The sequence below is a fragment of the Oryctolagus cuniculus genome, chromosome 7 (genome assembly GCF_964237555.1).
Source record: "Oryctolagus cuniculus chromosome 7, mOryCun1.1, whole genome shotgun sequence".
In the NCBI taxonomy this organism is placed as follows: Eukaryota; Metazoa; Chordata; class Mammalia; order Lagomorpha; family Leporidae; genus Oryctolagus; species Oryctolagus cuniculus.
Genome location: NC_091438.1, coordinates 137,491,890 through 137,519,882, shown reverse-complemented (window position 1 = coordinate 137,519,882; position 27,993 = coordinate 137,491,890). Strand labels below are relative to the sequence as shown.

The window sequence follows — 27,993 nt, the reverse complement described above, 5'->3', positions numbered from 1 at the left end:
TCAGTTACTAATATGATATTCAAAATCTACCAACGGTCTAAAGTTGACGTTTACTGCAAAGGGTATTTAGGGGGTCATCACAAAGGGCCTCAAATTGAGTCCTTAAAGAATATCTCAAGAATTTATGTTCAAAGACAAGGCTGCAATACGTTCATCCTTTAACTTGCTCTATGTATTTCTAATCTTATTCTGACTTTAGGACTAGCACAATTACTTGATCCATACTTCTGTAGGTGTTCGAAGTATTAACTTTTAAAATATACTAGAATTTTTATCACAGCTCTGAGGTTATCTTAATTTTAATATACTAAGAGCTCCCCAAAATGGGAGAGACCCCCACCTCTGCGGGCAAGCCCTTTGCACCTAGCACTTCATACTAACATTACCCTTCTAATCTTCACAAACCCGTGCCACAGGCATAAAATTCGCAGCCATCCCGATTTCAAGGGAGAACTGGGAATTCTCAGAAGTTGCCAGACGGCTCAGCAGTCTACAGCCACGAAGCGGTAGAGCCTTCTCTCGAATCCAGGGAATCTACACGCTCTTCCCACAGCACTGAGGCAACCCCGACGCTGCTGGGCCTTCCGGGATCCAAATTTGGCGCCCGCTGGAGGCCGCCTGGGGGCCAGACCCTCGGCGAGCGCTTGGCCCCTGCCCCAACCCCTCCCCGCCGAGGGCGCCCTTTCCAACGCGGGCAGACGGGACCACGCCGCGCCGGCCGCACTGCGCAGGCTCAGCCGCAGAGCACGGCGGGAAAGGGGCCGGGCCGCTGGGGCCGTTTGCATCCGAGGTCTTTTGAGAAGCTCCGCGCGGAGAGCGTCCGGGAGAGAAATCAGTAAGGCTCTTCTTGGTGCGGCTGCGGGTTCCGTTTCGCTTGTGCGCGTTACCGGAAGGCGGCAAGGGCAGTTGCTCCTCGCAGCGAGGATGACGCGCCGGGTGGCGCAGGGGTCCTAGAGCTGGGTCTCTGGGCGCGGAGTCGGGGTCGGGCTCCCGGGGCCAGCCCGGACCTGGATGGTGTCTGGCGCCTCCTTCAGCCAGCCCTCCGGGGGTCGCTGGCCCGCTGACCACCGGGCTTACAGCCGTTGGTCTTCCTCCGCCGTCTGCGTTCCTAAAGCAATCATTAATCACACCTGTGGCTCTCCTGGCAGTGAGCAGTGATTTTTTTCAAATTAAAAAAAAAAAAGTATTTTGCAAATGAAATCGTACGAGGGGTCCTAGCCAGGGGAGATGAAATAGTCGTTAGGAAAGTTAGATGCTTGATGAATTCGGGTTTGAAGTCGAGGGCAGATAGAGGCGCAGGATTTTGCCTTAGGGGACAGGATTGTCCTGGGTGAGCTGGACTGGCGTTTGCAGACAGTGACTTCGTCAGCCCCTCGCTGTTTGCAGTGTTAGCCTGACTCACGTGGGATCAGAAGCTTGAAAGTAGGCGAGGGGAGAATTCGTGCTTTAAGAGGCACTGCACTAATAACGGCTGACGGCAACTGGCGTGCTCCACGGGTTACAACAAGGATTTTACGGCAGAACTTTGCCCATTGGACTCTTAGATTGGGGCAGGAGCATTAAAGCGGTGGATGCATTTGCCAAAAGAATGAATTTGCTCTAGGCCTTATGTGAGTGAGCGTAAACAAGCCCCAAATCCAAAAAGCATTGGTGTAGACCGGAAACCTTACTCCAGATGGTAGAAAAAGCTGTTTCCCTAGGGTTTGTGTTCATCTGACACTGGAGAACACTTCGGAGGGCTCCAAACGAGTTTTCTGTAAGACTTACCGATTTATTTGGAAGGCAGAGATACAGAGAGAGAAAGGGAGAGAGAGCTTCCATCCACTGGTTCACTCCCCAGATGGCCGAAGCCAGGAACCAGGAGCTTCCTCCAGGTCTCCCACGTGGGTGCAGAGGCCCAAGTGCTTGGGCCATCTTCTGCTGCTTTCCCAGGTGCACCAGCAGGGAGCTGGATCAGAAGTGGAGCAGCCAGGACTCGAACCAGCACCCACATGGGATGTCAGCACTACAGACGGAGGCTTAACCTTCTACACCACAGTGTCAGCCTGGCTCCAAAATTCTTAGCACTTGGTATATAACACAGTTAAGTGTGTCTCACGGTTTCATTAGTTTCTTAATATTTGTTAAAATTGAAATAGGAATGAAATGTTTGCTGAACCCCAAAGTTGGAAAGCCGCTGATTAAGTTCAAAGTGTTTGATGTTGAATCGGGACCCTCCTGATTGGACGCATAACTACCTCCCCAGCATAATTTCCTTCCCCCAGCCACGCCTGCTTTTTATGTTCAACAAGAGCTTCGCTGCTCAAGGTCCCTGTTGTACTCTTGTACACGACGTCCGTACACCAGGAATTCCTTCATTGCTTGGCAGACACCGACTTTAAAAGCTAGTTCAGATTTTCCCTTTCAGTTGACTTCTTTGAGCATCTTCTGGTCCCTTTGTTCTGCCTCCCATCTTGTATATGCTTACATTGTTGCAATTGCAACTTGCTGATGGGAGCCTTATGAGGGTGAGGAAATCCTGCTTTTGCGGGAAGCACTTCATGAATGATGGCTCCCCATTCCCTGCAGAACGAAATGTGGTCATTTTAATTTGGTTTAAAAAGCAGTTAGCTTTCTGCCTCCACCTTTCCTATCAAACCATAAATGAGCTTGCAGAACTTAACTGAATAAAACAAATTGTAATGCATGACGGAATAGGTGTTATGCAAAGAAGACAGGAATGTATCCCCTTCTGCACTGTTTCATTTACTCATTTTGTGTTTGCTTGTATCCAAACTACATTATCTTTAATACTGTAACTTTAAAAACCAACTTTTGTCTTTCAAGTTATCTTTATTTTTTTTAAGATTTATTTATTTTTATTTGAAAGTCAGAGAGAAAGTTACACAGAGAGAGGAGTCAGAGAGAGAGAGAGAGAGAGAGAGAGAGAGAGGGAGGGAGGGAGGGAGGGAGGGAGGGAGGTCTTCCATCCACTGGTTCACTCCCCAATTGGCTGCAACGGCCAGAGCTGCACTGATCCAAAACCAGGAGCCAGTAGCTTCCTCCGGGTCTTCCCATGCAGGTGCAGGGGCCAAAGACTTGAGCCATCTTCTACTGCTTTCCCAGGCCACAGCAGACAGCTGGATGGGAAGTGAAGCAGCCAGGACTCGAACCAGTGCCCATATGGGATGCCAGCACTGCAGGGAGCAGCTTTACCCGCTACACCACAGTGGTGGCCCCTCAAATTATCTTAACTATTGTAGATTCTGTCTACATTCTCCATACATTAGAAATATCTTGCAGATTCCACAAAAAAAACCCTGCTGGGTGGTTTGTTTGTTTGTTGTTTTTTTATTTATTTGAAAGGCAGAGTTACAAAGAGAAGAGGAGAGAGAGATCTTCCATCTGCTGGTTCACTCCCCAGTTGGCCACAATGGGCAAGGGCTGGGCCTGGGCCTGGCCAAAGCCAGGAGCCAGGAGCTTCATCTGGATCTCCTGCATGGGTGCAGAGGTCCAAGCATTTGGGCCATCTTCTGATGCTTTCCCGGGCACATTAGCAAGGAGCTGGATTGGAAGTAGAGCAGCCAAGCCTTGAACTGACGCCCATATGGATGCTGGTGTTTACCTGCTACACCACAATGCTGACCCTCTGCTGGGGTTTTTATCCACAGCTTGATTTGAGGGACAACTGACTTAAAATTGAACCTTTCAATCAGTGGGCATAGTATATCATCCCATTTATTTAGATTTGCGATTTGCTTTAATTTCTCTTAGGAATGTTTTGTTTTCAATATAGAGGTCTTGATCTCTTTCATTAGATTTATTCCTATATTCAATGTTGATGATGCCATAGGAAATGGTTGTTTTTATTTTTTAATTGTACTAATGCAAAGGACGATAATTGATATTGGAATTTTTTTAAGTTTTTTTTTTTTTTTTTTTTTAATTTATTTGAAAGGTCGAGTTACAGAGAGAGAGAGAGAATACCTATCTTCTGTCTGCTAGTTCACTCCCCAAATGGCCACGATGGCTGGGGCTGGAGTAGGCCAGAGCCAGGAGATTCATCTTGGTCTTCCACGTGGTTGTAGGTCCCAAGCATTTGAGCCATCCTCTGATGTTTTCCTAGGGACATAGCAGGGAGCTGGTTTGGAAGTGGATCAGCCAGAACCTATATGGGTTGCAGGCTGCAGCTTAATCTCTTATGCCACAATGCTAGCCCCTTGATTTTTGAATATTAACCTTGCTAAGTTTACTAATTTGGAGATTCTTTTGGATTTTCTCTGTGCACAGTTCTGTCATCTATGAATAATGAGTTTTGCCTCTATTTTTTCTTGTTTTGTTGACCTGAACTTGAACCTCTAGTATAGTATTGAAGAGAGGTGATGAGAGAAGAAACTAATGTCAACCTTGTATTGTCCTAGAATCCTAAATTACAGTAGTCCCCTTTATCCAAGACTGTCAGGATACCTGAAAACTGAGGTAGTACCAAGCTGGCCATGTTTCACTGAAAGGAAGCAGCTTTTTGGCTTCTCCATGGCATGTCTGAATTGCCAGCATCGTTACTTTTGTGGCCCTAGTAAGTAAGGGTTGCTTGAACACAGGCGCTAGTCATTTCGGTAAAATAGCAGGTCACTGTTAGGGAATTAGCTTATACATTGTAGATAAGGTGGACAGCCCATGGCCAAGGTGGGAAACAGGCCCTGCAGCAGGTGAGCCCTCACCTTGCTACTCAGAGCCTTGGACAATTTGAAGCTTAAGGAATTCTTTATTTCTGCAGTTTTCCACTTAGAATTTTTGGACCTTCACTGATCCCAGGTAACTGAAACCACAGAAAGCAAACGGGGTGAAGGAGGGACTGCTGTGCTCCAGTAGCTTGTTTTACGTGGCTTAGGGAAGATTCCTTGGGGCTTCGTACACAGTCGTGTTGCTACGAATAAAGACAATTTACCTTTTCCCCCAACTTTTCTGCCAGATTGCCATCTGTTCCACTTCAAAGAATTTCCTTTAGCGTTATACAGTGTAGGTTTACTGGTCTCGGTTATATAATCTCTTAGCTCTTGGGCCTCCCCGCTGCAGTTTGCTGTTGGGTTTTTTGTAGCCTCAGTTTAGGAGTCAGCCAGAGACTTAATGGAGGACGGTTTATATGCAAATTGGAGGCTTAATTCTCTGTGTGCCCTGCTCTCCCAGACTTTGCCTCTTGAGTTCCAACTGCTTTAGAACCCAGACCTGCTGAATGTGTCTCCTGCTGTTTTCCCACTGACAGTGCCCTCAGGACTGAAGCCTGTTCATTTTATGTTACCTGTGAGAGGGTTCACCATGCTAAAGGCTATCCTGTTACACCTGGGTTTGTCCATTTTATTTTTAGTTCTTGCCAATGTAAAATCTGGAGCCAAGTTGTTTACAAACCAAGTAGGATTTGAACAGAAGAAATGACTTTTGGAGGAAGGAAAACAATACCAGCACTAGTATAGTGGAAGAGGATTAAAAGATTAAGGTGAGGGACCCGCGCTGGTACAGCCCTGGCCTGCAGTGCTGGCATTCCCACAGGGGTGTCGCTTCAACACCTGGCTGCTCCACTTCCGTTCCAGCTCTCTGCTATGGCCTGGGAAAGCAGTAAAAGATGGCCCGATTCCTTGGGTCCCAGCACCCCCCTGGGAGACCCAGAAGAAGCTCCTGGCTTCAGATCAGCTCAGCTCTGGCCGTTGCGGCCATGTGGGGAGTGAACCAGTGGATGGAAGATCTCTCTCTCTCTGGCTCTACCTCTCTCTAACTCTGTCTTTCAAATAAATAAAATAAACCTTAAAGAAAAAGTAAGGTGAAGTAGTGTGAAACATCAAGTTTACTATAAAAGCAATATTGTGCTAATTTTCCTGGAGGAAAGTGGCTGGAGTAACATTTTTTTAAAAAGTATTTATTTATTAGAGCTGGCATTGTGGCATAGCAGGTAAAGCTGCTGCATGTGATGCTGGCATCCTGACATCCATATGGGCGCCAGTTCATGACCTGGCTACTCCCCCTCCAGCCCCCTGCTCATGGCCTGGGAAGAGCAATTGAAGATGGCCCAAGTGTTTGGGCACCTGCCACCCACGTGGTAGACCCAGATGAAGCTCCCCGCTTCAGCCTGGCTTTGTGCTGGCCGTTGTGGCCATCAAGGCAGCGAACCAGTGGAAGAAAGATCCTCTGTGTTCACTCCCCAAGTGGCCTCCATGGCAAGAGCTGGGCCAGGCTGAAGCCAGGAGCCAGAATACCTAAGCCATCTTCTGCTAAATTTTCAGGCACAGTAGCAGGGAGCTAGACTGGAAGTGGAACAGCCAGGACTCAAACTGGCACTCTGCCATGGGATGCTAGCAGGATAGGCAGCAGCTTAGCTCACTGTGCCACAGTACTGGCCCCAGAGTAACTCTTGATGACTTGTAATTTCTTAATGATCTCTCATGTTTTACTTTAAAAATGGGTGGGGGTGCCCAGCAAGTTAAGCAGCCGCTTGGGACCCACACATCCAATATCTGAGCACCAGTGAGCCAGTCCCACTTCTGCTTTAGGTCCAGCTTCTTGCTAATGTGCATCCTGGACAGCAGAGACAATGACCCAAGTACTTGGGTTCCTGCTACCGGTGTGGGAAACCCTGATGGTTTTCCTGGCTTCAGCCCGGCCCATCGCTGGCTGTTGCTGGCATTTCAGGAGTGAACCAGCAGATGAAAGATACCTCTTTCTCTTCTATCCTTTTCCCTCCTCTCTCTCTCTCTCTGGCACTCTCCCTTTTAAATAAGTAATAAGTCAGTAAGTATATTTTTTAAATGTGAATTTTGTTGTATAATATCTCCCTCTTTGGTTTAAAATTCAAATAAATTACTTAGAATCAGCAAGAAGATGTGCCACATTTATCCTTTGAGTATTAATACTCCAGTACACTATCATTTTGCTTTCTTTGGCAAGATGATCAGTACTATGTGAAAAAGGAAGTCTCTAGGACTTAACTTTATTCTAATGTGCATTAAAAAAAAAAAAAAAAGATTTACTTACTTGAAAAGCAGAGTTGAAGAGAGACAGATCTTCCTTCCACTGGTTCATAGCCCAAATGGCCACAACAGCCAGAGCTGGCTCAAGCTGAAGCAAGGAACCTGATGTTCCATCCGGGTCTCCCACATGGATGACGGGGACCCAAGCACCTGGGGCATCTTCGCTATGCACAAGACTGGATTGGAAGCAGAGCAGCTAGGACTTGAACCATAGGTCTCTCAAAGCAGACAGGGCTGAGACAGGTTATCTATGAGATCCATGGCATTGACCGGCACCTTGGCCACCTTCTTTTCTTTCTAGAGATGTATTTATTCATTTGAAAGGCAGAGTTATAGAGAGAGAGGTCTTCCATCTGCTGGTTCACTCCCCAGATGGCTGTAATGGCTGGAGCTGGGCTGATTAGGAGCCAGGAGCTTCTGTGTCTCCCATGTGGGTGCAGAGGCCCAAGGACTTGGGCCATCTTCTGCTGCTTTCCCAGGCTCATTAGCAGTGGACCATAAGTGGGGCAGCCCATATGGGATGCTGGCACCACAGGCAGCGGCTTTACCCACTACACCACAGCACCATTGGCCACCTTCTTGCTGAGGCCCTTGATCTAGGTGGAGCCCTGGCTTAGGTTGAAGTGGGGAAAGTAGGTCTCCATGGTGGGGAAGTCCGGGAACATCCTCTCCACGCCCTCAGCCATATTCAGCACCAGGATTGCAGTCTTATCCCCCGTGACCTTGGTATTGATCTTGTCAGTAGGAGATAGCACAGTGTTTCCTGAGTCTGTCAGAACCGGAATCCTTAATAGCTAAGCTTATGTTACCTCCCCCACCCCCAGAAATACTGTAGGCTAACTGATTCAGGTTTTCAGCCTGCTTTCTGTTTTCCTATTTATGATAGATTTGAAGCAGTCCCAAGATTCTTAAGCTCATAGAGGCTTTGTCTTTTTTTTTTTTTTTTTTTGGCAGGCAGAGTTAGACACAGAGAGAGACAGAGAGAAAGGTTTTCCTTTTCCAATTGTTCACCCCCCAAGTGGCCACTATGGCCAGTGCGCTGTGGCTAGCGCACTGTACCGATCCGAAGCCAGGAGCCAGGTGCTTCCTCCTGGTCTCCCATGGGGTGCAGGGCCCAAGGATTTGGGCCATCCTCCACTGCACTCCCGGGACACAGCAGAGAGCTGGACTGGAAGAGGAGCAACCGGGACAGAATCCACCGCCCTGACCATGACTAGAACCTGGGGTGCCGGCACTGCAGGCGGAGGGTTAGCCTAGTGAGCCACAGCACCGGCCGATGCTTTGTCTTTAATGTTTCAATTTGCGCAGCATCTTTACTTTCTGATTAAAGGAATCTACTTAATGACGAGAGTTAATTTCCAGTGAATTTTGCTTTGCTGATTGTAGGTGATGCTCAAATGGGATGGGTTAGTGGCCATAAGAGCTGTTTTACCTATTATGGTCAGGCCTTATTTACTTATTTACTTTTCTGCCTTGGATAGAAGCTTTCAGTTACAGTTGTATTAAAGATAAGGAGATGGAAGGTGTTTGAGCCCCACCCTCAAATATGAAAGATTCTGCCAGGATCACTTGGGTTTCAAATGTACTAGCTCAGAATAAAACCGTAGACCTGATATAATTTATGTCAGAACTTTAACTTGAGGCCGGCGCCGTGGCTCACTAGGCTAATCCTCTGCCTGCGGAGCCGGCACACCGGGTTCTAGTCCCGGTCGGGACGCCAGATTCTGTCCCGGTTGCCCCTCTTCCAGGCCAGCTCTCTGCTGTGGCCTGGGAGTGTGGTGGAGGATGGCCCAAGTGCTTGGGCCCTGCACCCCATGGGAGACCAGGAGAAGCACCTGGCTCCTGGCTTCGGATCAGCGGGATGCGCCGGCCGCAGCAGGCCGGCCACAGCGGCCATTGGAGGGTGAACCAACGGCAAAGGAAGACCTTTCTTTCTGTCTCTCTCTCACACACTGTCCACTCTGCCTGACAAAAAAAAAAAGAACTTTAACTTGTACATACTTGAGTTAGTGGGCCCCTACCCTCTATACATTAGTTCTGTTTTTTTTGTTTGTTTGTTTTTGTTTTTTTGTCAGGCAGAATGGATAGTGTGAGAGAGAGAGACAGAGAGAAAGGTCTTCCTTTTTGCCGTTGGTTCACCCTCCAATGGCCGCCGCGGCTGGCGCACCGCACTGATCCAATGACAGGAGCCAGATACTCCTCCTGGTCTCCCATGGGGTGCAGGGCCCAAGGACTTGGGCCATCCTCCACTGCACTCCCTGGCCACAGCAGAGAGCTGGCCTGGAAGAGGGGCAACCGGGACTAGAACCCGGTGTGCCGGCGCCGCAAGGCGGAGGAATAGCCTAGTGAGCTGCAGCGCCGGCCTATACATTAGTTCTTAAGCCTTTTTTTAAAAGAGTATCTGTTTAGGGAAGGGTGGGTGACAAAAAAGGACAATCTAGGATACCAGGAGACTTGCAGTCTGCAGCCAAGCTAGGGTGACAGGAAGAGAAAGAGGATCCAGAATCAGAGGTGACAGCCATGAACAAGCTGAAAAGCAGGCGTGAGTCAAGAAAAAAGAAAGGCATGGGGCCGGTGCTGTGGCACAGCGGATTAACACCCTGGCCTGAAGCACTGGCATCCCGTATGGGCGCCGGTTCAAGACCCAGCTGCTCCACTTCTGATCCAGCTCTCTGCTATGGCCTGGGAAAGCAGTGGAAGATGGCCCAAGTCCTTGGGCCCCTGCACCCGCATGGGAGACCGGGAAGAAGCTCCTGGCTCCTGACTTCGGATCAGCGCAGCTCCGGCTGTTGCAGCCAATTGGGGAGTGAACCATCGGATGGAAGACCTCTCTCTCTCTTTCTCTCTCTCTCTGTGCCTCTCCTCTCTCTTTAAACAAGAAAAAAAAAAGAAAAAAGAAAGGCATAGGTAACCAGTTTGTCTTGGAAAAGTGGCCTTATGCTAAGAATCAAAAGTTTCTTGTAGTTCCCCAAAATTATAAAATGGAATTCTTTTTTAAGCCTCAATGCATACTTTTTATATTATGATTTTATATTGTAGCTATTTATTTACCAAAAAGCAAGTCCTTGGTTTGGGACAGGGGGGAAGTAGACATGATGTGTACATGTTTAGAGGGTAGATTGATCATATTTGGTGATTAGATTTGCATAGGGGAAAAATTTAGGGCTACTCTCAGATTTCTGGCTTGGGAAATTGGTACATGATAGCACCATTTACCAAGAAAGGGAACGTGTGTAGAGCAGATTTGTGGCAGCTAATATGAGAATATCATTTTAAATCTCTTGCACGGGCCAGCTCTGTGGCATAGCAGGTATCCCATATGGGTGCCGGTTCGAGTCCTTGCTGCTCCACTTCCTTTTTTTTTTTTTTTTTTAAGATTTATTTATTTGAAAGACAGAGTTACAGAGAGAGATAGAAACAGAGAAAGGTCTTCCATCCACTGGTTCACTCTCCAGATGGCTGCAATGGCTGGAGCTATGCAAATCCAAAGCCAGGAGCCAGGAGCTTCTTCTGGGTCTCCCAAACAGGTGCAGGGGCCCAAGGACTTGGGCCATCTTCTACTGCTTTCCCAGGCCATAGCAGAGAGCTGGACCAGAAGAGGAGCAGCTGGGACTAGAACCTGTGCCCACATGGGATGCCAGCGCTTCAGGCCAGGGCTTTAACCCTCTGTGCCACAACGTTGGCCCCTGCTCCACTTCCAATATGCCTCTCTGCTATGGCCTGGGAATGCAGTAGAAGATGGCCCAAGTCCTTGTGCCCCTGCCCCCCCATGGGAGACCCAGAAGAAGCTCCTGGCTCCTGGCTTTGGATCTGCGCAGCCCGGCCGTTGGGGCCAGTTGGGGAGTGAAGCAGCTGCTTCTCTCTCTCTCTCTCTCTCTGCTTCTCCTCCTCTCTCTTTGTAACTCTGACTTTCAAATAAATCTTAAAAAAAAAAAAAAAAATCTCTTGCGCTAGAAGGACTTGCAACACAGCCAAGTGGAGATACTTAGTAGGCATTTTAAATATATGGGCCTGTGCTCAGGAGGGTAGAGGACGGTGAGCCTCCATCCAGGTGGTGCTTGGATCTGAGGTTGTGCGTATAGAGCAGGTGCGAAGAGTACTGGGTAACTGTGCTTTGGAGGAATACAGATCTCTTATTTATTTTTAAAAAGATTTTTGTTTTATTTCAAAGGCAGAGTAACAAAGGGAAAGAGAGAGGAAGAGACAGAAAGATCTGTCTGCTGAGTCACTCCTCAGAATTGCCACAACAGCTAGATATGGTATGAGGCAAAACAAGGAGCACAGAGCTCCATCCAGGTTGCCCATGTGGGTGGCGGGGGCCCAAGCACTTGAGCCGTCTCTGCTTCCTAGAATGTGTTAGCAGGGAGCTGGATCAGAAGTGGAGCAGCCTGGACTCGAACCAGCACCCATATAGGATGCTGGTACTGTAGGCCATAGTGTAACCTGCTGAACCACAGCGCCGACCCCAAATCTTTATTTTAAAAGTTTATTTTTTATTTATTTGAAAGGCAAAGAGAGAGAGGAAGAAGCATATCTTCCACTATCTAATTCACTTCTCAAATTATCGCAGCAGCCAGGACTGTTCCAGGCCAAAGCCAGGAGCCTGGAACTCTATCCAGGTCTCCCATTTGGGTGGCAGGGGCCCAAGTGCTTGGGCTGTATTCAGCTGCCTTCTCAGGCACACTAGCAGGGAGCTAGATTGGAAGAGAAGCAGCCGAGAGTTGAACTGGCACTCCCGTATGGGCTGCTAGTGTTGTAAGCAGTGTCTTCACCTGCTGAACCATAACTTTGGCCCCGAAAAGACTAATTTTAAATCAGACTCTATCAATATTTTATTTTAGGAATCTGGAAGCTGTTCCCCAGGACGAAACCCATTAATTTGGAACTAGAAGACTTGTTTGCATCAGACAAGAAGATGAAAGAACCACCATTAAATGGGGAATGTGACAAGGCAGTGGCAACACAGCTGGGACACCTGGATGAAATTAAAATGGAACCTGACAACGCGCAAGTAAATATTTTACTGACTTTTCTTTTTTTAAAGATTTATATACTTATTTTAAAGATTTATTTACTTATTTGAAAGTCAGAGTTACACAGAGAGAAGGAGAGGCTGAGAGAATGAGAGGTCTTTCGTCTGCTGGTTCACTTCCAGTTGGCTGCAATGACCAGAGCTGCGCCAATTTGGAGCCAGGAGCTTCCTCCAGGTCTCCCACGCAGGCACAGGGGCCCAAGGACGTGGGCCATCTTCCACTGCTTTCCCAGGCCATAGCAGAGAGCTGGATCGGAAGTGGAGCAGCCAGGTCACAAACTGGCACCCATATGAGATGCCAGCACTGCAGACTGGGGCACAGCACTGGCCCCTTAATTTTCTTTTTTCTTGAACAACATTTAATTATAAAGTTTAGTTTTGATGGTACTGATTTATTTGTTGGAAAACTTTACGCAGTTGATCAAATAACGCAAACTATTTGGTGATAAGTACCAACCATATACAGGAAAGTGATTTGAAAGAAGAATACGTAGCTCTCTGCTATGTCCTGGGAAAGCAGTGGAAGATGGCCCACGTCCTTTTCCCAAACTGTCAGTTTCAGTTGGCATGATAATAAAGTTCCCTCAGTTAATCCTTACACAAAAACTGGCAACCTCTAGTGACCTGATGTTAACCAGTCAGTTAGTTCTTACTCTGTTCTGTCTACTTGTCCATACCTTACAAGGAAAGTAACTGATTTTTTGTGGCTTTTTTGGGTTAGTTTTTGTTGTATTTTCTTCAACCTTTTTCTATCAAACCAACCTGTTCCACGTTGCTCATCAGACGACTTTTCTGTTTTATGCAATGCAGTAATTCCTGATTCTGGAATAAAAAATTCAAGCCAAAGATGCTGGCGTCAGTTTGGTACCACAGACAATGCATTGAATGAGTAGGGTCATCAGCCCTGGGGCACCGAGAGGAGAGTGCTGGCCTGTACCCCGGGCTGACTTGACCATGATTTATCATTTCCTATTAAATGACTTGTTGTCATAAGTATGTTGTGTTTATTGTATTTATTGTTCTCAACTCTTTTTTTAGGAGTATTCTCAAGCCCAACAGCCCAAAATTCAGGAGAATGAACTGAAAACGAGCACCGCGTTTTCCGATAGTGGTAATGGAATTGTTTACATTAGTTGTTTCTTCTGAACAATACAGTAGTCTGTTCTGTTTTCTTAAATGCCTTTACCTTGTTTGTGTTGGGTTTCAAGTCCAAGAGAGGTAACCTCTAAAAGAAAATTTTTGAAAGCGTGTACACTTAAATTAATGGGAATACTAATTTTTTTTCTTGCTGTTTTTGTTTTTATAGCTTCACAGTTGACAACAGGCCTTCAACTTTCTCTGGCATCATCCGGCGTGAATAAAATGCTTCCTTCAATTTCAACCACAGCTATTCAGGTTTCCTGTTCTGGTTGTAAGAAAATCCTCCAGAAGGGGCAAACCGCTTATCAGAGGAAAGGGTCCACTCAGCTGTTCTGCTCCATCCAGTGCATCACGGAATACATCTCCTCTGCCAGCTCCCCGGCCCCCACCAAGAGACCTTGCTCAAACTGCTCAAAGTACAGCATTCTAAATTATGCCTTTTACTTCCTACCAGATCTTGGTCAGAGTTTTGGTTATGATTTTCTACATCTTCATTTTTTTAGAATGAACAATGATGTGTCACCTTGGTTTAGTGAAAAGAAGCTGCTTCTGTTTTCATTGCTTCCAATAGATTCTTCAGAAATAGGGTTTTTTAAATAAGAGATTTTTCAGAAATTAACATGTGAGGAGTTCTGTTTCTCTTCAGCTTTAAATAATGTGACTTCCAGAACTTATTTTTCTACTCTTTTCATTGAAATTCTCTGTAAGCAGTATCTTGTATGTCCATTCTGTTCTATCATTTAATTGTATGTGGAGCAACTGACCAAAAACAATCATACGACAATGATTTTTGATAGTCCAAGATACTTTTTTTATAATGGTAAATGAAGTTATTTAATTCATTTGAAAAAAGTAGTAGCCATAGGTAAACATTCATGTATTAGTCTTTTTTTTTTTTTTTTTAATATTTATTTATTTATTTCAAAGGCAGAGTTACAGAGAGGCAGAGAGAGAGAGAGATCTTCCACCTATTGTTTCACTTCCCAAATGGCCAAACAGCCAGAGCTGGGCTGATCCAAAGCCAGGAGCCAGGAGCCTCCTCTGGTTCCCCCACGTGGACGCGGGGCCCAAAGACTTGGGCTCTCCTTTACTGCTTTCCCAGGCCATAGCAGAAAGCTGGACCGGAAGCAGAGCAGCTGGGACTAGAACCCGTGCCCACGTGGACTGCCGCCACTGTGGGCAGCAGCTTTACTTGCTAGGCTACAGCGCCGGTCCCATAAGTGTCGTCTTTTAAACTTCTCTGAGGGTGGGTGAAGGGTCAGTGGCGTTTGGGCCTGGAGAGTCCTTGAGTGATATAATCCGGGTGTCAGCATTCATCAGATGCTAATGCTGAGTTTATGTGTTTCAGAATGGGAAAACTCACCACCACATTAGCTTCTAAATATAATTACCTCCGAATAATGTCCTGTCTTAGAGTCGCAACCCCGTAGCTAACGATTGGCACTGGCAGTGTGATCCTGAGCTGGTTAGCTGGCAGCTGCTCAGATCGCACGCAGACCACTGCACACTGCAGCGGGCCGCGTTCGTGTCCGTGTGGCTCACGGAGTGCTGAAGTCTCAGGAGCCCCGCAAAGGTCTTTCTTCAGACCCCCATCTGTTTGATGTACGCTTGTCTTGAGAATCCTGAGCTCTAAGTGCTGTATTTAGGGAGTCAGACAGTACTGGCCTGTAATGATAAATACGAGCTGTCACTGTTAGCAGTAACGTCGTAACTCAGACACTTTATGGGCACTTCCTCTCTGGATTTGCTTGCTGCTTTAGGTGTTGCCAGTTGCTTCAGATCTTACTCCTGGAACTCTGCTCACCTTTCTCTTTTGTATTTTCACCCCTTCAATACTACACTGTGTCTTTTGTCTTTTTGGTGTGGGCTATATGCACTCTCTTCAGCCTGCTTTCTCTCTCTGCAGAGTAAAACTGGAAGGGACCATAGACATCATCCAATATAAACCTTTTTTTGGGTTTTGAGGAAACTGAGGCCCTGGGAAGTTAAGGTATCTGTTGCTATGTTTGGAGTATACTCATTACACTTTTTTCAAAGAAAATATTTATTTGGAAAGCAGAGTTGCAGAGAGAGGGGAAGGGAGAGACAGAGATCTTCTATCTGCTGGTTTACTCCCCAGATAGTCACAATGGCCAGTGCTGGGCCAAGTCAAAGCCAGGAGCCAGGAACTTCATCCAGCTCTCCCGTGTGGGTGGCAGGAACAGTACTGGGTCCACCTTCTGCTGCTTTCCCATGTGCAGTAGCAGGGAGGTGGATCAGAAGTGGAGCAGCAGCTGGGACTCATTGGTGCTCGTATGGCATGCCACCATTGCAGCATGTGGCTTAACCTGCTGTACCACAGTGCTGGACCCGCTGATTTCCTTCAGTATCAACGTGACGTGTTTCATACAGATAAAGACGCTAACGCAGGAAGGGTTCAGTGTGTATGTTCTCTAAGGCATAGTGATAAAAAGTGAGCAAATAAGAATAAATTTGCTTCTTGAAATAAAATTAATTTTGATAAAAGCTATCTTACAGGGAGTGGTAAAGCTTAGGGAGAGACTGTTTTTCAGAATAACCTGTACTTTTTGCAATACTTCTTAAAATCCATTCATTATCCTCTAGTAATAATACATAGTTCTCAGAATTTTAGCTAATTTTCAGTTGTTGTTTCTTCTGTAGCAGTGACTTAACATCTGTTTTGAATTAATGTAGTTTTTATTCTATTTCATGAAACATGAAAGGTCTGAAGATGACATTTTAAAAAGATGTGAATTGGGGCCCTGCACTGTGGTGTAGCAGGTAAGGCCACCGCCTGCAGTGCCAGCATCCCGTATGGGCGCTGGTTAGAGTCCCAGCTTCTGCTCTTCTAATGGAGCTCCCTGTTAATGTGCCTGGGAAAGCAGCAGAGGATGGTCCAGGTCCTTGGGCCCCTGCACCCGCGTGGGAGACCCAGAGGATGCTCCTGGCTTCGGATCAGCCCAGCTCCGGCCATTGCAGCCATTTGGGATATATACCAGTGGATGGAATCTCTCTCTCTCTGTCTCTCTCTCTCTGTCTCTCTGTCTCTCTGCCTCTGCCTCTGCCTCTGCCTCTCTGTAACTCTGCCTTTCAAATGAACAAACCTTTACAAAAAAAAAACTATCTTCACAGATATGCAGAATAGGAAAGGGAATAGTGTTTTAATGGCTTTTCAGGTAATTTGGGATGTTCTGTGATATTGCACCCAAAATCAAATGGTAGGAGGTGGGGTTTTTTGTTTTTGTTGTTTGTTTATTTGTTTGTTAAGATTTATTTATTTATTTGAAAGGCAAAGCCACAGTGGGTGGGGATAGAGATATTCCATTTTCTGGGTCATCCGCAAGTGTGTAACAATCAGGCTGAAACCAGGAGCCAGGAACTTCCACATGGGTGGCGGGGCCTGAGCACTTGGGCCATCATGCACTGCCTTCCTAGGCACGTGAGCACGAGCTGAATTGGAAGCGAAGTAGCCGGGACTTAAATCAGCACCCCTATAGGAATGCAGTGTTGAAAGCAGTGGCTTAATCTGCTGCCCCACAATGCCAACCCCAGAAGGCAGTTTCTTAATATAAAACCATATCAGTGAACTTTTTGTACTTTGTTATATTAAAAATCATTAATCCATCTTACACTTTGAATGAATCTTTTAACCATGAATGATTTTTGTAGCATCATATTAAAGTCCTTTGGAAAATACTGGTTCACTGAGTTCTGCAGATACTCCAAATGTTGACATTTCGTTATGAAATATTTTAAAAACCACTGCCAATTCCATCAGAAAAATCTTCTAAGTGTTAGGAAGCAGTCAAGCTGGAGATGGCAGATCCGAGTTCTTCAGAATTCAAATTTCCACTTGAAAGCTTCGGTTTTATCATTGGCAATAAATATGTTAAGTTGGTTTCCTGGAAGTGACAGTCTCATTTTAGTCATTTCCAAATAGAAATCTATCTTGGATACCTACTCCTGGCTAATAGCCTGTCTTGTAGCCATACTTTCAAGTAGAAATGTGCTCCTTGCACATGTTGGGTAATACAGGCTGTATCATATGCCCCGTGAGCTTTTCCCTGAGACAACCATTGTCATTCTGTGCAGGGGAACTATTTTCTGCTGTGTCCCTTTTCGTCACACAGAATATTAAGATGTGTTCAAGGATCAAGTTTCAAGAACTTAAAATGTTTTGCTGTTTCATTAAGGACATCCTGAGTTGAAACGGACTTTTTTTTCTTTTATACAGTGAATGTGTGGCAGTGATATGAGTGCTAGTGTTTTGGTGTCAATGCCTTGATTTGTGCTAAGACTTAGGTAGTTTTACCCAATTACTTATTTTCTTTCTCTAATTTGAGATGAAATCCATATAACAAAAAATTAACCACCTCATTGGCAGCTAGTACATTCAATAATGTGCAGCTTTCTCATTCCACAACAACTCCATCACTCCAAAGTGAAGCGCCCTCCTCCTTAGGCAGAGTCTTCTCTGGCCCCAGCCTCTGGCAACCACTAATCTTCCTTCTGTGCATGGCTTTGTCTGTCCTGGATATTTCAAATACACAGAATCCTAAAAGATGTGACTTCTTAGGTCTGACTTTTCTTTAGCATGTGTTCCTGGGCTCAGGTATGTTGTAGTATGTATTAGTACTTCATTGTTTTTATAGCTGAATCTTCTGGAGGTATACACCATGATTCATGTACCCACTCACTGATCAGTATTTAGGCTGCTTCCATCTTTCGGCTACTGTGAGCAGTGCTGTTAGGAATCTGTGGACAGATATGTGTTTGATTGCCTGTTTTCAGTTCTTCAGGAATACACCTAGGAGTAAAATTGTAAGGACCTTGCCTTTGCACTGTCAGTTCAGATAACACAGTGGGTAAAAAGCATATAACGTATTAATATAATTGTGAGAGTAGTTTAGAGCTCGTGGTCCCCCTGAAAGTGTCTGGAGGACCCCGGGGATTGTTATTTCACAGTTCTCGGGAGAAAGGATTGTTTGAGTTGGTCATTTAGTTTTGAAGAAAATAAAATGGTAATTTTGGTAAAAGTGTTTAATGGTGTCTTTATTCTTTATTTTTTAGAGACATTTTAAATCCAAAGGATATGATCAGTGTTCAGCTGGAAGATAGTACCTCCAGCAAACACTTCTGTAACCAGTCTTGTCTTTCATCCTATGAAGAAAAAAGAAAACCATTTGTAACCATCTGTACAAATGACATTTTGACCAAGTGTAGCATGTGTCAGAAGACTGTTGTTGTAAGTTGCAATTTTTTTTTAACCTTTAGAGGGAGTCTGGTGATTGTGCTTTTTCAGTGTTGGGATTTTTACCAAATCTTTTTCTTTATAAATCCTAGATTCAGTATGAAGTAAAATACCAGAATGTGAAATTCAGTGTGTGCAGTAATGTGTGCTTCTCCAAGTTCCACTCCATCAACAATTTCATCATGAACTGCTGCGAGAACTGTGGCGCGTACTGTTACACCAGCTCCAGTCCGCACCGCATCCTGCACACGGAGGGGCAGCCTCAGCTCGGCGGCGCTTCCAGGAGCCTCACCACGTACAAGCAGGTACGAGTCAAGGTCTGTCACTTCCGCTGAGTTGGTGCGTGAATGGTTCCACTCGAAGAAAACGCGAGGGTGTGGCTTTTCTAGTACTAGTGGGAGTGATTTCCGCTGGTAAGTTGATGAAGGTGAAGCGGGAAGACTTGCTAGTTCCTTCTCACATACAAATTCATTGTAAGTGCTCTGTGGGGACTTTCCTGCAGAATCAAGTTGAGCATCTTAGCTTGAAGAAAAGGCAAGCATGTAAGAGCCTGTTTGTAAACTACGAATAGCGATCGCAAGAATAACAGTAAGGTTCTGGTCAGTAAGGTGCAGACAGAAAAGTGTGTTTATGTTTATGTCTGTTGTTTAACTCTCCCACCAAAGCAGCATAAAGATGAATCACATTTTGTTCTGAATCAGTCAGAGGAGGAAATAATCCAATGAAAAATTGCCCCCGTTTCTGAAGGGAGAGCCTTGGGTGAGTGCGCCTGAGAGCAGAGACGCCCGCCCTGCTTTGCCTGTGCGTGCTCTGAGCCCCGAGTGGGAGGCAGGACTGCAAGTGACCTTGCTTGATCCTGTGGTGCTTTGAAGTCCAATGCTTCCTATAAATTCTTCCTTAAAAACAGTTGACGTGGGGAGTCCCAGCAAGTCACAGTTCAGGTAGCTCGTGTGTGCACCTTGTGTTTCTGGGGCAGACAGTGCCTCACCGTCAGAGCGTGCAGCTGAGGACACGAAATAGCGGAGTAGAAGGCACAGAAGCTTTCTTCCAAAAGCAAGAAATGCCACTCCTTCTTTTTTTTTCTTTATCCTCCACATGCTTTTTTGCCTTTTTTTTTTTAATTTATTTTTATTTATTTGAAAGAGTTACAAAGAGATGGAGATTTTCCATCTGCTGGTTTACTCCCCAAATGCCTGCAACAGCTGGGTCTGGGTCAGGCTGAAGCCAGGAGCTTGGAAGTCTATCCAGATCTCCCACATGGGTGCAGGTCCCAAGCACTTGTCCCATCCTCTGCTGCTTTCCCAGGCACATTAGCAGGGAGCTGGATCGGAAATGGAGCAGCTGGACTCAAACTGGCACCCATATGGGATGCTGGAGTTGCAGGCCGCAGCTTAACCTGCTACAGCACAACAGCGGCCCCAGCCCTGGCCATACCATCTTTAATGGAGTCTATGAAGTATTAACTTTCCCATGTAAATAGAAATCATTAATTTATAATTATAGATTATACCAGTATTGTTGCTTAATGTTAAATATTGGTGAATTGTTAAGAATTTTTCTTTTCTAAAAAAAATATTTTTTATTTATTCAAAAGGCAGAATTATAGAGAGGCAGAGAAAGAGAGGTCTTCCATCTGTTAGTTCATTCCCCAAATGATCACAGTGGCCAGAGCTGGACTGATCTGAAGCCAGGAGCCAGGAGCTTCTTGCAGGTCTCCCATGCAGGTGCAGGGACCCAAGGACTTGGGCCATCTTCTGCTGCTTTCCCAGGCTATAGCAGAGAGCTGGATCGGAAGAGGAGCAGCCAGGCCTCAAACTAACGCCCATATGGGATGCCGGCACTGCAGGCAGTGGCATTACCCAACTACGTCACAGCACTGGCCCCAAGAATTTTTCAAAATCTAAGAATTCTGCCAATGGAAGGGAAGTCATTCCTTCCATTCCATTAGGCAGTGGTAACAGCTGTGGCAAGAGGACATGAAACTGTGAGAGATGATGACAGTGGAGACCGTGATCAGAGTGAAGACAACTGGCACCCAGACAGGTGGTAAGAGGGAAACAACGCGATGAGATGAGCGTCTGAGCAGCCGCAAGAGGAAACCTGCCGTCCCGGCACCAGCAGGGCATCCGCTGCAGCACGACTGCACCTCCTCCTGCTCCACGAGGACCCCCAGCAGCACCCCCTGCTGAGAGGGGGACAGAGTATCACACACGTGGACTTGTTGTCTCTGGAGCGAATGAGGTTTCATAGCTGCTCCGGACAGGCCCCAGTAACTTCCGTTTCTTCATAGAGGCGTTAAACCCACGTGGGAGGAGGATGCAAGTGAAAACGCTGTGGAAGCACCGGGCCTCCCGCTGCGGGAGAATCTCGTCCTGACCTTGTTGGGGAGCAGATGTGTGGGCTTGTGGTCTCTGTCCACTCTCGAGAGGACATTGCTTCAATATTTAAGTAAGCCTGTCGTCAACCAAGCAGCCGCAGCCTGATTCCAGAATGTTCTTCAGCAAGTACTTAACCTGCTTCCCAACACCGTTATTTGATCTAAAACTCAAAGCAACAGCGTCTGCATTTCAGGCAGAGTGTGGACTCAAGTCCCACATCTGCTTCTTACCCAGGTTTCTGCTCATCCATCTAGGGACAGTAGATGATGGCCCAGGTACTTAGGTTCCTGCCACCCACTTGAGAGACACAGATGGGGTTCCTGGCTCTGGCCTCATCCAGTCCTGGCTTTGCAGATGTTTAGGGAGTGAACTGGCAGACAGAATATCTCTTTCTCTTTGTCTCCTCTCTCCTTCTGTCTCTTACTGCCGTGCAAGTAACTCTTTAAAAAAAAAAAAAAATGCCACACCAGTTGGGCCCCCAAAGGCTCCTTTTCCAGTGCCTCTGGGAGCCGCGCTGGAATCTGCCGTGACCCTCTCGCTGTCTGTGGCGGCGTCGAAGCTGTGGTGCTCAGAGTCGGGCTCTGCTGACATGCTCTTTGCAGGATCTCCTGTCTTGGGCACAGGGAGTTCAGAGAGATGTTATGTTTTAAGAACAGGATGAAATCGAACAGCAGCAGAGATACCTGATAAATGGTGCTAAGCTAAATGCACACACACCCCCATATATAAAACTTCTGTTAATAAAACATAAAACAGACGTTTTCAGATTGATCCTCCGTGTTGGTTTCGTCGTTCCTTTGCCCCGTTCTCTCCCTTCCTGTAAGGTGTCTCCGTCTGTCTGCGTCGTGTGTCCCTGGAGGCAGTTGTGTCCATCGGGGCCATCACTTGGTGCTTCGCAGTGGTGGTGCCCGCCTCACGAGAGAACGGAAGTGAACCACACGGTTTTGTCGTGTTCCTTTGTTTACTCACTGCTCACAGAAGTCACTGTGCTGTGTTGTGTACTTCCTACTGATTCTGTGCTGCTCTCTTACAATATTCTTGGAAAACAAAGACTCACAACATTTTGTGATACGCATTCAGCACCCTTTTTGAGCCCCTGCTCAGCACCAGTGGAAGGCTTTTTGGAGTTGATGTCCAGGGTGGCATCGAGGGGCAGGCCTGGAATTGTTAGAACTTCTGTTTGCATGTCTAGGAGGCTTTGGTAGTCTGAAATGAGGAGCATCTTCCTAACCACTTTCTGTATTTCTCACATGTGTGTTATTATTGTTGCTGTTAAATATATCTGACAAAAGGCTTTCAAAAAGATTTATTAGTTTCCTTCGTGTTAGTAATTGTGGTCTATTGCATCTGGTTTTAAAGTGTAAAGATTGGCTTCATTGTCATTTGTAACATTTGAAATAAAAGCAGTTTGATAGTGTGTTTTTGTTTGTTAATATATGCCATATCAGGAATATGAATATTATTTTAATCTCCAAACAGAAACCAACCAAAACACTTACATCTTTTCCTTGCAAATCATTGAAACCTTCAGATGAAATGATTGAGACCACCAATGACTTGGGGAAAACAGAGATTTTCTGCTCTATTAATTGTTTCTCTGCATACAGTAAAACTAAAATGGAGTCTTCCACAGGTAATAGTTGTTTAGCAAAAATTTCAGAGGTTAGCTATCAACAAAACTAGTACCGTATAACCTTGATTAATTTCTAGTATTTTTTTTTTTTTTTTAAAGAAGGTGAGAGGGGAGGCCATTGCACCACAGTGGGTTGAGCCATTGCTTGTGATACCTCTGTCCCGGGTTCAAGTCCTGGCTTCTCTGCTTCCTACTAGTGCATCCTGGGAGGGCTTGGGCCCTGCCACATGCATTGGAGACCTGGGTGGAGTTGCAGGCTTCTGGTTGTTGCAGGTGTTTAGGGAGTGAACCAGTAGATAGGCGCCTTTCTCCATCTCTCTGTTGCTCTGCTTTCAAGTAGATGAAAATATCTGTAAAAAAGAAGAAAGCTACTTCAACACCAGAAATTTGATATTTGCAGAGATTGTTATGATGGATTATATAAATCCTCCTTTTTAAAACTGTAATTTATCTGAGAGAGCTTCCATTGGCTGCTTCACTCACCAAATGCCAGCTGAGGCTAGGGCTGGGCTGAGGTCAAGGCTGGGAGCCAGGGACTCAGTGCTGTCTCCCGTGGGGTGAATCCAGTTACTGGCGCCGCCACTGCTGCCTCGCAGATTCTACATTTGCAGCAAGCTGGAGTCAGGCACCAGAGCTGGCATCAAAGCCAGGTGCTCTGATAGGGGACACTAGCAGCTTAACCACAGGCTAATTGCCTACCCCCTCTCTTCATTTTAAGATAAGATTTAAGAAAAAAAGTAGGGCTGCATGTTTTGAACTCATTTAGAGTCTTAGTGTATACTTTGCATTTGCTATGGGACAGCACTTAGTCTGTATTGAGTGTATTTGGCATATTTATGGTAAGAGTGGTTGCAATAGAATGAGTGATGCCTCTGGAGTTTGTATATCATGCTGTTACATATTGTCGGCTTATTACAGAAACCTCTGCAATGCTGGTTTAGCAACCTCGGTATTAATGTTGGTTTATGAATTCTGTAAGGATTAAAATGTATACCCATTAGATAATTTTGTAAGAATATCTTTTTTAAAAATTTATTATTTATTTAATTGAAAGAGTTACACAGAGAAAGGAGAGGCAAAGAGAGAGGTCTTCCATCTGCTGGTTCACTCCTCAATTGGCCACAATAGCCACAGCTACACCAACCCAAAGCCAGGAGCCTGGAGCTTCTTCTGGGTCTCCCATGCGGCTTCAGGGGCCCAAGGACTTGGGCCATCTTCCACTGCTTTCCCAAGCCATAGTGGAGAGCTGGGTCAGAAGTGGAGCAGCTGGAACTTGAACCGGTGCCCATATAGGATGCTGGCACTACAGGCGGCGGCTTAACCCGCTACACCCCAGTGCCGGCCTCTCTTTTCTGTTCTTTATGGGTGATTTCATAGTAAATATTTGCTAATAATTTTGAGCAAATAGTATAAAAGAGCTGAGGAATTACATGCAACAATGAAGAATAAAAGTGATGGGGAAGTGTGGATTTCAGGTTTAATGTTACTGATGTGCTAATAATCAGTCTGGCTATCCATAAGCCCTAATAATTACTCTAGTACCCAGCAGTACCTTAAGTTACTACTTATTTGCATTGTCCTTGAAATACTTGCTGTTAAATAGTGCTTTCTGACTGATTGATTCTGGCTAGTTTATAAGAAATATTTTAATTTAATTTTATTTTGTTTTTAGCAACTGTTTCCTTGATGCAAGGCACTTCAACAGAGCTCCTTTCTCCAAAGAAAGATTCAATTCCAGTTATAAGCAATATAGTGTCACTGGCAGATACTCATGCTACCCTGCCCGTCATGAGTACTGATGTCTTACAAGGTAAAAGTTGATGTGAAGGTATTCAACATGAATACCCTTTTGTCATACCTGACAAATTTGTTCAGTTTGCTTTTTGTGATATTAAATAAGCAATTGCAGTTTATCAAACTATCATAGATGATGGTACAAGATCTTGGCATTTATGCTCTGATTTATTTTAATAGGTACAGTTTCTTCTGTAACAGCAAATGTCATTGTGGATGTAAGTTTTATCTTTTTTTTTTCTACTGTCTTACATGCAGAATTTATACTTATAAATAAGAATGTTTAAACAGAAGCCTTATTAGTTATATTTTCCCCTGGGTTCCTCTTTTCAAAAATGCTAAGCAGTTAGTCACCTGAGCCATAAAAATTATCTTTATTATAATTACATATCAAAATGTCTTTTAAACATTTAATGGTGGATCTGAATTGCAAATAAGTAAGCTATAAATAATTATTAATGTTTCCCCCTAGTGGAGCTCATACTAAAACACTCACTTATTTTACTGTGTAACTAAAATAGATGTAGTCAATATTTTAATTGATTTGAACACTGTTAAAACGATTGTTATTTTATCATTTTCTCCCAAAGATTTCTAAGAGTTCACCCAGTGAATCAAATAGTGATGTTGCTAATAGTGTGGAGCAGCCAAGCGTTTCGCCATCTGCATCAGTGCTTAGTCAGCATGCACTTGATTCCAGTATAGAAGTACGGAGAGAGAAAGTGTCAGACCAGGATCCTACATACAGTGTGAAATCTATGACAGTCGCTGATGGACTCTGTCACCCAAAGTGTATACCCAAAGTACCAAAAATTAAAGTGAAATCACGAAATCTTAAAAAACCCTGGTGTACGAATTTGCAGCGTTTGGAATACAGTATTAAAAAAGATGTGACGTTCTGTTACTCGTGCCAGTTGTTCTACCAAAAGAGTTTTAGCTATGGCGGAGAGTCATTTGCGACCCAAGAAATTGCTAATTGGAAAAAAATTCTGGAAAAATTCAGAAAGCATGAAAAAAGTGAGATGCATTTGAAGTCACTGCAGTTTTGGAGGGAATACCAGTTTTGTGATGAAGCTGTCAATGATAACTTCTCTGTGCATTCAAAACAGATTGAGGGAAATAAAAAGTACCTAAAGCTTATCATTGAAAATATTTTATTTCTTGGAAAACAGTGTTTGCCCTTAAGAGGAAATGACCAGTCTATTTCATCTGTGAATAAAGGCAATTTTTTAGAATTGTTAGAAATCAGAGCAAAAGATAAAGGAGAAGAAATATTTCGGCTTATGAACTCGCAAATTGATTTCTATAATAGCACACAAATTCAGAATGATATTATCGAGATAATAAAGACTGAAATGCTGCAGGACATTGTGAGTGAGATCAACGTCTCCTCAGCTTTTTCAATCATTTGTGATGAGATAAGTGATAGTGCCGCCAAAGAGCAGCTTGCCGTTTGTGTGAGATACCCACAGAAGACGGCAAAGACGGTCTTAATTAAGGAGCGGTTCTTGGGTTTTATTGATACGGAAGAGATGAATGGGACCCACTTACATCGGACCATCAAAACTTACCTGCAGCGTCTTGGGGTTGATTTGAATAAAATATGTGGCCAGGCCTATGATAGTACCACTAATTTGAGGATAAAATTTAATAAAATTGCAGCAGAATTCAAGAAGGAAGAGCCAAGAGCCTTATATATACATTGTTACGCACATTTTTTGGACTTGGCAGTAATTAGGTTTTGTAAAGAAGTGAAAGAGCTGCGAAGTGCTCTGAAAACTCTCAGTTCTTTGTTCAACACTATCTATATGTCTGGGGAAATGTTGGCAAGTTTTCGAAACATTTGTAAGCTAAGTCAGAACAAAACATGCAAAAAACACATATCACAGTCGTGCTGGACCGTCCATGATCGTATGCTGTTATCTGTGATTGACGGGCTTCCAGAGATTATAGAAACATTGGAAGCGCTGGTGTCAAGCCATTCTTCAAACATGAGTTTGGGTGATGAACTGAGTGATCTCTTGGCATCTGTTTCCAAATTCGAATTTATCTTTTGTCTGAAATTTCTTTATCGAGTGCTAAGTGTTACGGGAATTCTTTCCAAAGAACTTCAGAGTGATACCATAGACATTTTTTCATTGTCTTCAAAAATAGAAGCAATTTTGGAATGCTTATCATCGGAAAGAAATGATGTGTATTTCAAAACCATCTGGGATGGAGCAGAGGAAATATGTCAAAAAATAACCTCTAAAGGTTTTGAAGTTGAAAAACCTTCTCTTCAGAAAAGAAGAAAAATTCAGAAAGCAATAGATCTGGACAACTCAGAAAGTGTGTTTTTTCCTACTTCAATAGAAGAACAATATAAAATTAATATTTATTACCAAGGATTGGATACTATATTACAAAATTTAAAATTATGTTTTTCAGAATTTGATTATTGCAAAATGAAGCAAATTTCAGAACTATTATTTAAATGGAATGAACCACTAAATGAAGCAACAGCCAAACATGTTCAAGAATTTTATAAACTTGACGCAGACATTATCCCAGAACTTAGATTTTATCGGCATTATGCAAAGCTCAACTTTGTCATCGATCATGATTGCATCAATTTCGTCAGTCTCGGTTGTTTGTTTATCCAGCATGGTCTTCACAATAATATTCCTTGCATCTCCAAGCTGTTGTATATTGCTTTGTCTTGGCCAATTACATCAGCAAGTGCCGAAAACTCATATTCTACACTGCCTCATCTTAAAACATATTTATTTCGTACCATGGGACAAGAGAGGGTTAGTGGCCTGGCACTGATGGCTGTGGAGCAGGAATTGGTAAATAAACTGATGGAGCCCGAAAGACTGAATGGAATTGTGGAAAAGTTTATCAATCAGATGAAAGAAATGTAGTACTTGGAGATTTGAACTCTGGTAACTGTTGAAACGCTAGCTTAACACATAACAGCTTTTCAGCAGAGCATGTGACACACACATTCACGTGGTTCCAACTCCAAAAGGCGTAGAGTGATACACAGTGATGCTCACTGGGTACTCAGAGCCTCCTTCCTCAAGTATGACCTGTTTCCTAAATAACTTTCTAGAGGCCTTCCCGAAATAGCAATGCACAGTGCACGCGGCTGTCAGCGTAGCCTTTCTAAGTACCGTGGCGTATTTGAGATTGCCCCATATCAGCCCGGAAAGTTTCTTCGTTCTTTCTCTCACCACTGCAGACTTCGTTTTCCGAGCGCACCATGACCTATTTGAGCAGTGCCTTCTGACACTTACTTGTTTCTAGTCTTTTGCTATTATAAATAACACTTTATTTAGTGACTTTGTACAAAAATCATATTGCACAAGAGTGAGTTACTGTAAGATACAAACTGAAATTAAGGTTACTAGGTCTGAAGATCTGTGTATTTTTCTACTTGATAGACTCTGGCAGGTTGCTTTCTGTAAGGATTGTGCCATTGTATAGTCCCAGGAGTACATGGGCGCGCCTACTAGTATTTCCTCAAATCTTTGCAAAGTGTTATCAGATGTTTGATCTTTGCCAATCTGTTAGCTGAAAAATCATTTTAATTTAGAAGTTTGTATTTTCACTTAAGAATAGGATTGGGTGTGCGCTTATTTGAGCCATTTGTATTTCCTTTTCTGTGAACTTTAAAGTTAAATATTGCTGTCTTTTTGGTTTATACATTCCAGCTGAATGACAAATTTACTAAATTACTTTATGAAAATGTGGCTGTTTTTCAAATAAATAACCCACAAAAAGGA

The 27,993-nt window shown here is 44.5% G+C and overlaps 1 protein-coding gene across 7 annotated transcripts; it reads left to right on the top strand.

The window, feature by feature from the left end:
• The first annotated feature begins 657 nt into the window (after positions 1-657).
• ZMYM1 (zinc finger MYM-type containing 1) lies at positions 658-27,993 on the top strand. 7 transcript variants are annotated; one of them, XM_070078777.1, is made up of 11 exons: positions 742-835; positions 11,840-12,009; positions 13,069-13,141; positions 13,337-13,586; positions 15,077-15,160; positions 18,241-18,415; positions 18,514-18,726; positions 22,279-22,432; positions 24,105-24,242; positions 24,407-24,444; positions 24,817-27,993. In XM_070078777.1, the coding sequence occupies exons 6-11, from the start codon at positions 18,263-18,265 to the stop codon at positions 27,127-27,129; spliced, it is 3,009 nt and encodes a 1,002-aa protein (XP_069934878.1). In that variant the 5' UTR covers positions 742-835; positions 11,840-12,009; positions 13,069-13,141; positions 13,337-13,586; positions 15,077-15,160; positions 18,241-18,262; the 3' UTR covers positions 27,130-27,993. The 7 variants fall into 7 exon arrangements, with proteins under 7 accessions (XP_051688120.2, XP_008271924.2, XP_069934878.1 ...); XM_051832157.2 differs by lacking the exons at positions 742-835; positions 15,077-15,160 and adding exons at positions 914-1,147; positions 1,933-2,070; XM_051832161.2 differs by lacking the exons at positions 742-835; positions 15,077-15,160 and adding exons at positions 1,115-1,147; positions 11,170-11,257.